The sequence below is a fragment of the Pseudophryne corroboree genome, chromosome 10 (genome assembly GCF_028390025.1).
Source record: "Pseudophryne corroboree isolate aPseCor3 chromosome 10, aPseCor3.hap2, whole genome shotgun sequence".
NCBI classification, from domain to species: domain Eukaryota; kingdom Metazoa; phylum Chordata; class Amphibia; order Anura; family Myobatrachidae; genus Pseudophryne; species Pseudophryne corroboree.
In genome coordinates, this window is record NC_086453.1 from 203,759,216 (window position 1) to 203,775,830 (window position 16,615).

The window sequence follows — 16,615 nt, forward strand, 5'->3', positions numbered from 1 at the left end:
GCATCTCATTTGGAAAGCAAGGTCCCAGAGTATGGAGGAAGAATGGAGAGGCACAAAATCCAAGATGCTTGAAGTCCAGTGTGAAGTTATCACAGTCTGTGTTGAATTGCCATCTGCTGGTGTTGGTCCACTGTGCTTTATTAAGTCCAGAGTCAACGCAGCCATATACCAGGACATTTTAGAGCACTTCATGCTTCCTTCAGCAGACCAGCTTTATGGAGATGCTGACTTCATTTTCCAGTGGGACTTGGCACCTGCCCACACTGCCAAAAGTGCCAAAACCTGGTTCAATGACCGTGGGATTACTGTGCTGAATTGGCCAGCAAACTTGCCTGACCTGAACCCCATTGAGAATCTGTGGGGCATTGCCAAGAGAAAGATGAGAGACGAGACTGAACAATGCAAAAGAGCTGAAGGCCACTATAGAAGCATTCTGGTCTTCCATAACAACTCGGCAGTGCCACAGGCTGATAGAATCCACGCCACGCCGCATTGAGGCAGTAATTCATGCAAAAGGGGCCCAAACCAAGTATTGAGTACATATGCATGATTATCCTTTTCAGAGGGCTGACATTTCTGTATTTAAAATCCTATTTTTATTGATTTTATGTAATATTCAAATTTTGAGGTTTTGGATTTGGAGTTTTCTTAAGCTGTAAGCCACAATCATCAAAATTATAACAAATAAAGGCTTGAAATATCTCACTTTGCATGTAATGAGTCTATATAATATAATAGTTTCACCTTTTTAAGTTGTATTACTGAAATACAGATGGAGCCACGCTAGTCGTGGCTCTGTCTGTGACTAGGCATGCCCGCCTGGATGCACCGAGTCACTGTGAGCGTCTCTGTCTGGACGGGCGTTCCCGGATGGAGACGCTCCCCATTCACTTGAATAGAGAGCGTTTCTGTCCGGACGGGGGCGCGTGCCCAGACAGAGACGCTTACAATGCGAAGCGGTTCTGTGCACTCCTGGCGTGACTAGGTGGATGGATCGCCTAGTCACGCCAGTTGTGCACGTGTGCGCCTCGGCCTGCAAGAATATGGGAGGCTCCATCTGTAAGTGAACTTTTGCACGATATTCTAATTTTCTGAGTTTCACCTGTATTGTGTAAGTGATGCTAAGTCACAAAGATCTCTGGTACACATGCCTTCTTGTGAGTATTTTACTTCTTGCGGCAAGATCTATAGATGTATGAGGCTAACAGCTAGAGATTCTAAAAATGGGAAGCTTGCGAGCAGGACCTTCCTACCTCTATGTCTAGCTGTTTTTACCCAGTTTTGTTCTATTGCTGTTCCAATTGTAAAGACGTCACAGATGGATGAGGAGGGGTGGTCAGGGAAAGGAGGAGAGGCAGGTTCTTGAGGGTCTGTTGGGATGTGATGTCCTGACATATGGAGTTAATTTTGGATGTGAAGTAGGTGGCAGAGTCGAGGGCAGATAGTGAGGAGGGAGTTTGAGGTGGGTGTGGGCAGATGAGGTAGTTGACTGTGGCAAAGAGATGCTGGGGATTGAAGACTTGGCGGAGTAAATGGTAGCACTATAGGATGAGAACATACATTTGAAATGGAGGAAGTCCATGATTTACTCCTTTGCCACTCAGCGGTACATGAATATTTTTGCAGACATTTGGTGAATTTGGATTGCCAGGGTTGATCTGCGAGGGTGAATAGTGGTCACTGGAGCAACAGAGTCAAGAATAGAAGTAAGGGAGGCATTGTATAGGGAAGTGGCTTGTTCAGGATAGGAGAGATAAGTATAGGAAGTCAAGCAGGGATGATAAGGAAGCCATGTCGATGGCCTCAATGTTAAGCTTAGTGATGGTAGCCTTGGGAGGAAGAGATGGAGAAGCAGAGAGAGAAGTTAAAAGAGAGCAGATGATCAGAGAGGGGGAATGGGGAGTTGGAGAATTTAAAAATGTAACGGCAAGTGAAGACTAGATTAAGTGAGTTCCAACTCACATGGGAGGGTGAAGAGGGCCACTGGGAAAGACCAAGCAATTATGTGAGGTTAAGGAGTTTAGAGGAAGAGATTGTTGGGATATAGATTGGGATGTTGAAATAACCTAAGATTATGGATCGAATGTCTGATGAGTGGAAGTGAGTGAGCCAGGGAGCATAGTAATTGAGGAATTTGGTTGAGAATGTCAGGGGGACGGTAAATGACAGCTACTCGAAGGGGAACAGGTTGGAACAAGCATATAGCATGGACCTTAAATATAGAGAATGTGAGGAAAGGTTTTGGTGGTATAAGTTATTAGGAGTAACCGGAGGGCAGAAGGGCCCCAACACCACCACCACGTCTACCTCTGGGCCAGGGGGTGTGTATGTGTGTGAAAGTAAGGCCCCCAGTTGAGAGAGCAGCGGGAGAAGCGGTGTCAGAGGGGGAAATCTGGGTTTCTGTAATGGCTAGGAAATTTAGGTAGTTTGCAATGAAAAGGTCATGGATGGGGACCAATTTGTTACAGACAGATCTGGCATTCCAGAGGGCACAGGAGAGAGGGAGATATGTGAATGAGAGCATTGGGGCTGCTGTAGCGTTGAGGTGAGATTAACTTGGAGGGCAGGGATGATTAGAGAATAGTGATGGTGCAGGTGCCTAAGCTAGGAAGGGAAACTGCAGGAGGTCCATAAATAGAACTGATACATTTTTTTTTTTCTGATTGTCTTCTAAAAACTGATCACTTTCAAGTTCTGAGCATAAATGAAATGATAATTATTAATCTACTTTTTAATTAATTGGTTTTAACATTAAGAAGGTTATTTTTGGTTTCCCCCTCTTCACAGAAACGGCAACTGGCAGCACAAAGCTTAGCATTTAATTTAAAGGATAAAGTTTTCTGTGAGCTCTTTCCAGAAGTAGTAGAGGTAAGTATTGTTTGTGTTTTTCATTATTTGACTGTTGCCACACATAATTTTCTATACAGTTTATTTTCACTAAGTTTTGCACATCTCTTGAAATCATAAATAATTTAGCAAACACGATATTCTACAGTACCATCCCCTAGTATATGTTTACTTTGTGTTTGAGTGTGTATACAACATCTCTCACACTAACTAGCATAGATTTAAGCAGAGCAGCCACATTGTAAGACTGGGTTCACACTTGCCGATGTGACATCAGATGTGACATCATGCAAGATTCGTCCCTACCCCGCAAACAATATTGATACACACTGAACAATATTGTTTGCTTCTCGTCAGTGACGGCATGCACCCACGTCCAGGTGCATGCTGTCTTGTACAATATCTTTGGATTTCAAGAAATTACCTCGTTAACGACCCGCAGGTGCACGCATCATTAAATATGTACTGAATACACACTGGACGATGTGAACGATATATCGTCCGTTCCGCTGAATCGGACAATGTATTTGGTGCATGTCGCCAAGTGTGTACCCAGCATAAGTCCCTTAAGCAGTGCTGCTAATCCCGCTTGTGAACTGGTGTATTGCATCTGTGTGTTGGCTAATGACTGCTTTGTTGTGTTGTTACACTCAGCAAGAAGAACATTGTGTACCTCTCTATAAACTCCTCAATCCTCTGTACTAGGGTTGCCTGTATTTTGTAATTGTGTATGAGTTGTCCATCTTTACTTTAACCATGTGTCTCTGGCATCCATAAGGGATATTGGGGATAACTAGTATGATGGGGTATAGACAGGGTCCAAAGGAGCCAGTGCACTTTACATTTCTTCAACTGGGTGTGCTGGCTCCTCCCCTCAATGCCCCCTCCCACAGGCAGTATAGAAAAAAGTGCCTTAAGGAGAGGATGCACATCTCTGCAGCTCCAGAGAGTTTTCTTCATTCTCTTTTAAACTTTTATTATTTTTGGTATGCTGTCTGGTCAACAGCATACCTGCACCGTGGGAGTTAGGGGGGGATGAGGTGCAGAGCTGCTTCCCCGCTGCAGGACCACTGTCCTGAGGGGTTGTTGTTCAGCGGGGCACTGTGCCTTGGCTGTCACAGCTGCCGCACATCCCTAACGCTGCCTGAAGGTGACATCGGTGGTGAGTACAAACCGGGGGCCCCGCTAGGGGGGTACCCTGGTTCAAAGTGTGGCTGACCACGGGCGCGGCGTACGGGACCCTCCCACGGGGGTTCCACTAAGATCCCCTGTGTAGAACTGGCACAAAAGGGCTTGACTAGCACTTGTGTGATGTTTTAAGCTAAAAAGGAAACTTTTGCCAGTATAATACAGTTGCAAGAAAAAGTATGTGAACCCTTTGGAATTTTCTGGATTTGTGCATAAATTGGTCATAAAATGTGTTCTGATCTTCATCTAAGTCACAACAATAGACAAACACAGTCTGCTGAAACTAATACCACACAAACAATTATATGTTCTCATGTTTTCATTGAACACACCATGTAAACATTCACAGTGCAGGGTTGACAAAGTATGTGAACCCTTGGATTTAATAACTGGTTGACCCTCCTTTGGCAGCAATAACTTCAACCAAACGTTTCCTATAGTTGCATATCAGACCTGCGCAACGGTCAGGGGTAATTTTGTACCATTCCTCTTTACAAAACTGTTTCAGTTCAGCAATATTCTTGGGTTGTCTGGTGTGAATCGCTATCTTGAGGTCATGACACAGCATCTCAATCGGGTTGAGGTCAGGACTCTGACTGGGCCACTCCAGAAGGTGTATTTTCTTCTGTTGAAGCCATTCTGTTGTTGTTCTACTTCTGTGTCCTGTTGCATCACCCATCTTCTGTTGACCTTCAATTGGTGGACAGATGGCCTTAAATTCTCTTGATAAACTTGGGAATTAATTTTTCCGTTGATAGCAATCTGTCCAGGCCCTGAGGCAGCACAGCAGCCCCAAACCCCATGATGCCCCTTCCACCATACTTCACAGTTGGGATGAGGTTTTGATGTTGGTGTGCTGTGCCATTTTTTTCTCCACACATAGTGTTGTGTGTTCCTTCCAAACAACTCAACTTTGGTTTAATCTGTCCACAGAATTTTTTTGCCAGTAATGCTATGGAACATTCAGGTGCTCTATTGCAAACTTCAGACGTACAGCAATGTTTTTTTTGGACTGCAGTGTCTTCCTCCGTGGTATCCTCCCATGAACTCCATTCTTGTTCAGTGTTTTACGTATGGTAGATTCGTCATCAGAGATGTTAGCATGTGCCAGAGATTTCTGTAAGTCCTTAGCTGACACTCTAGGATTCTTCTTCACCTCATTGAGCATTCTGCGCTATGCCCTTGCAGTCATCTTTACAGGACGCCCACTCCCTCCTAGGGAGAGTAGCAACAGTGCTGAACTTTCTCTATTTATAGACCATTTCTCCTACCGTGGACTGATGAACATCAAGGCTTTTAGAGATACTTTTGTAACCCCTTCCAGCTTTATGCAAGTCAACAATTCTTAATCATGGGTCTTCTGAGAGCTCTTTTCTGCGAGGCTTGGTTCACATCAGGCAATGCTTCTTGAGAATTTCAAACTCAAAACTGGTGTGTGTTTTTTATAGGGCAGGGCAACTTTAACCAACACCTCCAATCTCATCTCAGTGATTGGACTCCAGGTTGGCTGACTCCTGACTCAAATTAGCTCTTGGAGAAGTCATTAGCCTAGGGGTTCACATACTTTGTCCACCCTGCACTGTGAATGTTTACATGGTGTGTTCAATAAAAACATGAGAACATATAATTTCTCTTACGTCCTAGAGGATGCAGGGGACTCCGTAAGGACCATGGGGTATAGACGGGCTCCGCAGGAGACTTGAGCACTATAAAGAACTTTAGAATGGGTGTGCACTGGCTCCTCCCTCTATGCCCCTCCTCCAGACCTCAGTTAGATCCTGTGCCCAGAGGAGATTGGGTGCATTACAGGGGAGCTCTCCTGAGTTTCTCTGAAAAATAATTTTGTTAGTTTTTTTATTTTCAGGGAGCACTGCTGTCAACAGGCTCCCTGCATCGTGGGACTGAGGAGAGAGAAGCAGACCTACTTAAGTGATAGGCTCTGCTTCTTAGGCTACTGGACACCATTAGCTCCAGAGGGAGTCGGAACGCAGGTCTCCCCTCGCTGTTCGTCCCAGAGCCGCGCCGCCGTCCTCCTCGCAGAGCCGGAAGATAGAAGCCGGGTGAGTATAAGAAGAAAAGAAGACTTCAAGGCGGCAGAAGACTTCAGATCTTCTCTAAGGTAAGTGCGCAGCGGTAACGCTGCGCGCCATTGCTCCCACACAACACACACTAGCAGGCACTGGGGTAAATTTACTAAGATTCGTGTTTTCCCGTTTGAGGTCAAAGTTCAATCACGAATGACATCGAAAGTGTAAATATGCAACTTTTTGAATTGATTACGACTAATTTACTAAGCTGCCGTATTCTGCATTTTCGGGTTTTCCGATGTCATTCGTTTTTTTAGGCAGTGTTTTACGTGAGTGACTTGTAAAACACTGCCGACTTTAATACAATGAATCTCGGCCGGATCTGAGAGATCCGTGCTGGGCTTCATTGTGCACTTTGTTAAACAAAAAAATAAAGTTTAAATGTAAAAAAAAAATTGCGTGGGGTCCCCCCTCCTAAGGCAAACCAGCTTCGGGCTCTTTGAGCCGATCCTGGTTGCAGAAATATGGGAAAAAAATGGACAGGGGTTCCCCCATATTTAAGCAACCAGCATCGGGCTCTGCGCTTGGTCCTGATTCCAAAAATACGGGGGACATAAAGAGTAGGGGTCCCCCGTATTTTTGAAACCAGCACCGGGCTCCACTAGCTGGACAGATAATGCCACAGCCGGGGGTCACTTTTATACAGTGCCTTGCGGCCGTGGCATCAAATATCCAACTAGTCACCCCTGGCCGGGGTACCCTGGGGGAGTGGGGACCCCTTCAATCAAGGGGTCCCCCCCCCAGCCACCCAAGGGCCAGGGGTGAAGCCCGAGGCTGTCCCCCCCCATCCAATCGGCTGCGGATGGGGGGCTGATAGCCTTTGTGAAAAGTGATTGATATTGTTTTTAGTAGCAGTACTACAAGGCCCAGCAAGCCTCCCCCGCAAGCTGGTACTTGGAGAACCACAAGTACCAGCATGCGGCGGAAAAACGGGCCCGCTGGTACCTGTAGTAGTACTACTACTAAAAAAATACCCCAATAAAGACAACACACACACACCTTGAAAGTATAACTTTAATACATCCATCCACACCTCCATATACACATACTTACCTTATGTTCCCACGCAGGTCGGTCCTCTTCTCCAGTAGAATCCATGGTGTACCTGTAGAAAAAATTATACTCACATAATCCAGTGTTTTCGGCTCCTCGGTAAATCCTTTTGTAATCCACGTACTTGAAAAAATAAAAAAACGGATACCCGACCACGAACTGAAAGGGGACCCATGTTTTCACATGGGCCCCCTTTCCCCGAATGCCAGAAACCCACTCTGACTGATGTCTAAGTGGGTTTCTTCAGCCAATCAGGGAGCGCCACGTTATAGCACCCTCCTGATCGGCTGTGTGCTCCTGTACTGTCTGACAGGCGACACACGGCAGTGTTACAATGTAGCGCCTATGCGCTCCATTGTAACCAATGGTGGGAACTTTCAGGTCAGCGGTTGACCGAAAGTGACCTCACCGCTGACCACAAAGTTCCCACCATTGGTTACAATGGAGCGCATAGGCGCTACATTGTAACACTGCCGTGTGCCGCCTGTCAGACAGTACAGGAGCACACAGCCGATCAGGAGGGTGCTACAACGTGGCGCTCCCTGATTGGCTGAAGAAACCCACTTAGACATCAGTCAGAGTGGGTTTCTGGCATTCGGGGAAAGGGGGCCCATGTGAAAACATTGGTCCCCTTTCAGTTCGTGGTCGGGTATCCGTTTTTTTATTTTTTCAAGTACGTGGATTACAAAAGGATTTACCGAGGAGCCGAAAACACTGGATTATGTGAGTATAATTTTTTCTACAGGTACACCATGGATTCTACTGGAGAAGAGGACCGACCTGCGTGGGAACATAAGGTAAGTATGTGTATATGGAGGTGTGGATGGATGTATTAAAGTTATACTTTCAAGGTGTGTGTGTGTTGTCTTTATTGGGGTATTTTTTTAGTAGTAGTACTACAGGTACCAGCGGGCCCGTTTTTCCGCCGCATGCTGGTACTTGTGGTTCTCCAAGTACCAGCTTGCGGGGGAGGCTTGCTGGGCCTTGTAGTACTGCTACTAAAAACAATATCAATCACTTTTCACAAAGGCTATCAGCCCCCCATCCGCAGCCTATTGGATGGGGGGGGACAGCCTCGGGCTTCACCCCTGGCCCTTGGGTGGCTGGGGGGGGGACCCCTTGATTGAAGGGGTCCCCACTCCCCCAGGGTACCCCGGCCAGGGGTGACTAGTTGGATATTTGATGCCACGGCCGCAAGGCACTGTATAAAAGTGACCCCCGGCTGTGGCATTATCTGTCCAGCTAGTGGAGCCCGGTGCTGGTTTCAAAAATACGGGGGACCCCTACTCTTTTTGTCCCCCGTATTTTTGGAACCAGGACCAAGCGCAGAGCCCGATGCTGGTTGCTTAAATATGGGGGAACCCCTGTCCATTTTTTCCCCATATTTCTCTGACGTCCTAGTGGATGCTGGGAACTCCGTAAGGACCATGGGGAATAGCGGCTCCGCAGGAGACTGGGCACAAATAGAAAGCTTTAGTACTACCTGGTGTGCACTGGCTCCTCCCCCTATGACCCTCCTCCAAGCCTCAGTTAGATTTTTGTGCCCGAACGAGAAGGGTGCACACTAGGGGCTCTCCTGAGCTTCTTAGTGAAAGTTTTAGTTTAGGTTTTTTATTTTCAGTGAGACCTGCTGGCAACAGGCTCACTGCATCGAGGGACTAAGGGGAGAAGAAGCGAACTCACCTGCGTGCAGAGTGGATTGGGCTTCTTGGCTACTGGACACCATTAGCTCCAGAGGAACAGCTCACAGGCCCAGCTCTGGAGCTCGGCCCCGGAGCCGCGCCGCCGGCCCCCTTACAGAGCCAGAAGCAAGAAGAGTCCGGCAAATGGGCGGCAGAAGACATCCTGTCTTCCACAAGGTAGCGCACAGCACTGCAGCTGTGCGCCATTGCTTCTCAGCACACTTCACACTCCGGTCACTGAGGGTGCAGGGCGCTAGGGGGGGGGCGCCCTGAGCAGCAATAGAAACACCTTGGCTGGCTAAAAATACATCACATATAGCTCCTGGGCTATATGGATGAATTTTAACCCCTGCCAGATTTTCACAAAAAAGCGGGAGAAAGGCCGCCGAGAAGGGGGCGGAGCCTATCTCCTCAGCACACAGGCGCCATTTTCCCTCACAGCTCCGCTGGAAGGACGTCTCCCTGACTCTCCCCTGCAGTCCTGCACTACAGAAACAGGGTAAAAAAGAGAGGGGGGCACTAATTGGCAGGTGATAAACAATACAGCAGCTATAAGGGAGAAACACTTATATAAGGTTGTCCCTATATCTATATATAGCGCTCTGGTGTGTGCTGGCATACTCTCCCTCTGTCTCCCCAAAGGGCTAGTGGGGTCCTGTCCTCTATCAGAGCATTCCCTGTGCGTGTGCGGTGTGTCGGTACGTTTGTGTCGACATGTATGAGGAGGAAAAGGATGTGGAGGCGGGGCAATTGCCTATAATAGAGATGTCACCCCCTAAGGAGTCGACACCTGAGTGGATGGCTTTATGGAAGGATTTATGTCAGCTCCTTACAAAAGACGGTTGATGACATGAGACAGCCGACTAATCAGCTGGTCCCTGTCCAGGCGTCTCAAAAACCATCAGGGTCTCTAAAAAGGCCGTTACCTCAGATGGTGGATACTGACGTCGACACGGATACTGACTCCAGTGTCGACGGTGAGGAGACAAACGTGACTTCCAGTAGGGCCACACGTTACATGATCACGGCAATGAGAGAGGTGTTAAACATTTCTGATACTGCAAGTACCACTAAAAAGGGTATTATGTGGGGTGTGAAAAAACTACCTGTAGTTTTTCCTGAATCAGACGAATTAAATGAGGTGTGTGATGAAGCGTGGGTTTCCCCCGATAAAAAACTGATAATTTCAAAAAAGTTATTGGCATTATACCCTTTCCCGCCAGAGGTTAGGGCGCGTTGGGAAACACCCCCTAGAGTGGATAAAGCGCTCACACGCTTATCAAAACAAGTGGCGTTACCGTCTCCTGTTACGGCCGCCCTCAAGGAACCAGGTGACAGAAAACTGGAGAATATCCTTAAAAGTATATACACACATACTGGTGTTATACTGCGACCAGCAATCGCCTCAGCCTGGATGTGCAGCGCTGGGGTGGCTTGGTCGGATTCCCTGACTGAAAATATTGATACCCTGGATAGGGACAGTATATTGTTGACTATAGAGCATTTAAAAGATGCATTTCTATATATGCGAGATGCAGAGAGGGATATTTCCACGCTGGCATCAAGAGTGAGTGCGCTGTCCATTTCTGCCAGAAGAGGATTATGGACGTACGGACAGGGCAGAATTGAGGACTCGTCCTCAATTTCTCCCTAAGGTGGTTTCAGCGTTTCACCTGAACCAGCCTATTGTGGTACCTGCGGCTACTAGGGACTTGGAGGACTCCCAAGTTACTGGACGTAGTCAGGGCCCTGAAAATATACGTTTCCAGGACGGCTGGAGTCAGAAAATCTGACTCGCTGCTTATCCTGTATGCACCCAACAAGCTGGGTGCTCCTGCTTCTAAGCAGACTATTGCTCGTTGGATTTGTAATACAATTCAGCTTGCACATTCTGTGGCAGGCCTGCCACAGCCTAAATCTGTAAAAGCCCATTCCACACGGAAAGTGGGCTCATCTTGGGCGGCCGCCCGAGGGGTCTCGGCTTTACAACTTTGCCGAGCAGCTACTTGGATCCGTGCATGCCTATACAAACACGGGATAAAAAAGCAGGTCTGGTTTTTTTTTAGCACTTTTTCACGATTTGTATTTTATCACGGCAGTGTTTGGCTATTGTCGGCAGTGTTTGTGTTTTGCACTTTTTAGTAAATTCCCGATTTCTAGCAAATTGCAGGCGTATTTGACCGATGGTGTATTGATTCGTGATTTTTTCCTAGGACTTCCAAAATATTATGAATGCCCTCATCACTGCCGTGATTTTTGCTTAGTAAATTACCGAGATGACACTTTGAAGAAAAAACGGCATCTCGGTCCAAATCGGGATCTTAGTAACTTTACCCCACTGAAGGGTGCAGGGCGCAGGGGGGGCGCCCTGGGCAGCAATATAAACCTTTAAGGCTGGCATATGAGTATTATAGGCTGCGGAGGCAGTAGTTATATAAATTCCCCGCCAGTATTATAAAATTGAGCGGGACCGAATTCCTTCGCTGGAGGGGACGGAGCTTGGTCCCACAGCACTAACCAGCGCCATTTTCTCCACAGAACACTGCAGAGAAGCTGGCTCCCCGGACTCTCCCCTGCTGAACACTGTGACACAGGGCAAAAAAGAGGGGGGGAGCTACTTGTAAGGCGCAGTGAGTGTTTTATACATAATTATTTGAAAAAGCGCTATATATTCTGGGAATTTGCTTTCCAGTGTCAGTTGGCGCTGGGTGTGTGCTGGCATACTCTCTCTCTGTCTCTCCTAAGGGCCTTATTGGGGGACTATCTCCAGATAAATATCCCTGTGTGTGGGGGTGTCGGTACGAGTGTGTCGGCATGTCTGAAGCGGAAGGCTCATCTAAGGAGGAGGTGGAGCAGATGATTGGGGTGTCTCCGTCGGCAACGCAGACACCTGATTGGTTGGACATGTGGAATGTTTTAAATGCAAATGTGACTTATTGCATAAGAGGTTGGACAAAGCAGAGTCCAGGGAAAAAACAGGGAGTCAATCCATGGATTTGACTGTGTCACAGGGCCCTGCAGGGTCTCAAAAACGTTCTCTATCCCAAATAGCAGACACTGATACCGACACGGATTCTGACTCCAGTGTCAACTACGATGATGCAAGGTTACACCCAAGGGTGGCCAAAAGTATTCATTATATGATTATTGCAATAAAAGATATTTTGCATATCACAGATGACCCCTCTGTCCCTGACATGAGGGTGCGCATGTATAAGGAAAATAAACCTGAGGTAACCTTTCCCCCATCTCATGAGCTGAACGAGTTATTTGAAAAAGCTTGGGAAACTCCAGACAAAAAACTGCAGATTCCCAAGAGGATTCTTATGGCTTATCCTTTCCCTGCACAGGACAGGGTACGGTGGAAATCCTCGCCCAGGTTGGCAAGGCTTTAACGCGCTTGTCCAAGAAGGTGGCGCTACCGTCTCCCGACACGGCAGCCCTCAAGGATCCTGCTGATTGCAGACGGGAAACTACCTTAAAATCTATTTATGCACATACGGGGGCTTTACTCAGACCGGCAATAGCATCGGCATGGGTGTGTAGCGCGGTTGCAGATTGGACAGATACCTTGTCAGCTGACATTGATACCCTAGATAGGGATACCATTTTATTGACCTTAGGTCACATTAAAGACGCAGTCTTATATATGCGAGACGCTCAGAGAGACGTTGGGCTGCTAGGTTCAAGAGCCAACGCCATGGCGATTTCTGATAGGCGAGCCCAGTGGACCCGCCAATGGACGGGTGATGAAGACTCAAAGAAGCATAGGGAGGTTTTACTTTACAAGGGTGAGGTTTTATTTGGTGAAGGTCTCGCGGACCTGGTTTCCACAGCTACCGCGGGTAAATCTACCTTTTTTGCCTTTTGTTCCCCCACAGCAAAAGAAAACACCAATATCAGATGCAGTCCTTTCGGTCGCATAAGTCCAGAAGAGGTCGGGGATCATCTTTCCTCGCCAGAGGTAAGGGTAGAGGGAAAAGAACGCCTGCTTCGGCTAGCTCCCACGAACAGAAGTCCTCCCCGGCTTCTACTAAATCCACCGCATGACGCTGGGGCTCCACTGAGGGAGTCCGCACCGGTGGGGGCACGTCTTCAACTCTTCAGCCAGGTCTGGCTTCTGTCAGACGTGGATTCTTGGGCGATGGAAATTGTATCCCAAGGCTACAAACTAGAATTCGAAGAGGTGCCCCCTCGCCGATTTTTCAAATCGGCCTTGCCAGCTTCTCCCCCAGAGAGGGAAGTAGTGTTAGCTGCAATTCAAAAGCTGTGTCAACAGCAAGTGATTGTCACGGTTCCCCTAGTCCAACAGGGAAAAGGGTACTATTCAACCCTGTTCGTGGTCCTGAAGCCGGATGGCTCGGTCAGACCCATTTTAAATTTGAAATCCCTAAACCTGTACTTGAAAAGGTTCAAATTCAAGATGGAATCGCTCCGGGCAGTGATCTCCAGTCTGGAAGAGGGGGATTTTATGGTGTCACTGGACATAAAGGATGCATACCTTCATGTCCCCATATATCCTCCTCATCAGGAGTACCTGAGATTCGCAGTACAGGACTGTCATTACCAGTTTCAGACGTTGCCGTTTGGGCTTTCCACGGCCCCGAGGATTTTCACCAAGGTGATGGCAGAGATGATGGTGCTCCTGCGCAGGCAGGGAGTCACAATTATCCCGTACTTGGACGATCTCCTGATAAAAAGGTGATCGAGAGATCAATTGCTGAGAAGCGTGTCACTCTCCCTGAGAGTGCTACAACAGCACGTTTGGATTCTAAATCTGCCAAAGTCGCAATTGATTCCAACAACTCGACTATCATTCCTAGCCATGATTCTGGACACTGAACAGAAGAGGGTTTTTCTCCCAATGGAGAAAGCCCAGGACCTCCAGAACATGGTCAGAGACCTGCTAAAACCAAAAAGAATGTCGGTTCATCAATGCACTCGAGTTCTGGGGGAAATGGTGGCAGCCTACGAAGCCATCCCCTTCGGCAGGTTTCATGCGAGGACATTTCAGTGGGACCTTCTGGACAAGTGGTCGGGGTCCCATCTACAAATACATCAGAAGATAAGCCTGTCCCCCAGGGCCAGGGTGTCTCGCCTGTGGTGGCTGCAGAGTGCTCACCTTCTAGAGGGTCGCAGATTCGGCATTCAAGACTGGGTTCTGATAACCACGGACGCGAGCCTCCGAGGATGAGGAGCAGTCACACAAGGAAGGAATTTTCAGGGACTGTGGTCGAGCCAGGAGGCTTGTCTACACATCAACGTACTGGAATTAAGGGCCATATACAACGGCCTATGACAAGCGAAGAATCTTCTTCGAAACCTACCGGTTCTGATTCAATCAGACAACGTCACAGCTGTGGCTCATGTAAACCGCCAAGGCGGGACAAGGAGCAGAGTGGCAATGGCGGAAGCCACCAGGATTCTGCGCTGGGCAGAAAGTCACGTAAGCGCTCTGTCAGCGGTATTCATTCCGGGAGTGGACAACTGAGAAGCAGACTTCCTCAGCAGACACGATCTCCATCCAGGAGAGTGGGGACTTCATCAAGAAGTCTTTGCAGAGATAACAAGTCTTTGGGGACTTCCTCAAAGAGACATGATGGCATCACGCCTCAACAAGAAGCTTCGGAGGTATTGTGCCAAGTCAAGGGACCCTCAGGCAGTAGCGGTGGATGCCCTGGTGACACCATGGGTGTTTCAGTCGGTCTATGTGTTCCCTCTTCCTCTCATCTCAAAAATATTGAGAATCATAAGACGAAAAAGAATACAGACAATACTCATTGTCCCAGATTGGCCTCGAAGGGCCTGGTATTCAGATCTTCAGGAGATGCTCACAGAAGATCCGTGGCCTCTTTCTCTCAGGGAGGACCTGTTGCAGCAGGGACCGTGCGTGTTCCAAGACTTACCGCGGTTACGTTTGACGGCATGGCGGTTGAACACCGAATCCTAGCGGAGAAGCGTATTCCGGAAGAAGTCATCCCTACTCTGATAAAGGCTAGGAAGGAAGTGACGGCGAAACATTATCACCGTATCTGGTGGAAGTATGTATCTTGGTGTGAAGCCAAGAATGCTCCTACGGAAGTTTTCCACTTGGGTCGTTTTCTCCACTTTCTACAGACAGGAGTGGATATGGGCCTTTAAGCTAGGCTCCATTAAGGTACAGATTTCGGCCCTATCTATATTCTTCCAGAAGGAATTGGCTTCTCTCCCAGAAGTCCAAACTTTTGTAAAGGGAGTGCTACACATCCAACCTCCTTTTGTGCCCCCAGTGGCACCATGGGACCTTAAAGTGGTGTTACAGTTCCTAAAATCTCACTGGTTTGAACTTCTTCAAACAGTTGAATTAAAGTTTCTCACTTGGAAAGTGGTCATGTTGTTGGCCTTGGCATCTGCAAGGCGGGTGTCCGAATTGGCGGCCTTATCTCATAAGAGCCCCTATCTCATTTTCCATGAGGATAGAGCAGAGTTGAGGATTCGTCCTCAATTTTTGCCTAAGGTGGTGTCAACGTTTCATATGAGCCAACCTATTGTGTTGCCTGTGGCTACGGGAGACTTGGAGGATTCCAAATCCCTTGATGTAGTCAGGGCCTTAAAGATTTACGTAGCCAGGACGGCTCGGGTTAGGAAAACAGAGGCACTGTTTGTCCTGTATGCAGCCAACAAGGTTGGCACTCCTGCTTCTAAGCAGACTATTGCTCGCAGGATCTGTAACACGATTCAGCAGGCTCATTCTCCGGCTGGATTGCCGTCACCAAATTAAGTTAAGGCCCATTCCACTAGGAAGGTAGGCTCTTCTTGGGCGGCTGCCCGAGGCGTCTCGGCCTTACAGCTTTGCCGAGCGGCTACTTGGTCGGGTTCAAACACTTTTGCAAAATTCTACAAGTTTGATACCCTGGCTGATGAGGACCTCATGTTTGCTCAATCGGTGCTGCAGAGTCATCCGCACTCTCCCGCCCGGTTTGGAGCTTTGGTATAATCCCCATGGTCCTCACGGAGTCCCCAGCATCCTCTAGGACGTAAGAGAAAATAAGATTTTAAACCTACCGGTAAATCGTTTTCTCCTAGTCCGTAGCGGATGCTAGGCGCCCGTCCCAGTGCGGACAAAATCTGCAAGGCTTGTATATAGTTGTTGCTTACATAAGGGTTATGTTACAGTTGAGATCAGTCTTTAGCTGATACTGGTTTGTTCATACTGTTAACTGGTTGCGTATATTCCAGGTTATATGGTGTGGGCTGGTATGAATCTTGCCCTTAGATTAACAAAATCCTTTCCTCGTATTGTCCATCTCCTCTGGGCACAGTTTCTCTAACTGAGGTCTGGAGGAGGGGCATAGAGGGAGGAGCCAGTGCACACCCATTCTAAAGTTCTTTATAGTGCCGATGTCTCCTGCGGAGCCCGTCTATACCCCATGGTCCTTACGGAGTCCCCAGCATCCTCTACGGACTAGGAGAAAAAGATTTACCGGTAGGTTTAAAATCTTATTTTTGTGTGGTATTAGTTTCAGCAGACTGTCTATTGTTGACTTAGATGAAGATCAGAACACATTTTATGACCAATTTATGCACAAATCCAGGAAATTCCAAAGGGTTCACATACTTTTTCTTGCAACTGTATATGTATGTAGCTCCGGCGCAATTGGAGGGGGCAGAGCTACCTCATAGCGGGACCTGAGGCGTTTTGGCGCCTTCCTCTGCTTACTGCAGCCATATACAGCACACACAGTGCTTCTTGACTCCTCAGCCTCGCTGGATATCTGG

The 16,615-nt window shown here is 47.8% G+C and overlaps 1 protein-coding gene across 1 annotated transcript in view; it reads left to right on the top strand.

Moving 5' to 3' along the window:
* Positions 1 to 16,615, top strand: part of UBE2J2 (ubiquitin conjugating enzyme E2 J2) — a 164,173-nt gene that overhangs the window by 119,857 nt on the left and 27,701 nt on the right. The window contains exon 6 of the mRNA XM_063943039.1: positions 2,788 to 2,868. Coding sequence (XP_063799109.1) covers positions 2,788 to 2,868 — 81 coding nt within the window. The remainder of the gene's footprint in view (positions 1 to 2,787; positions 2,869 to 16,615) is intronic.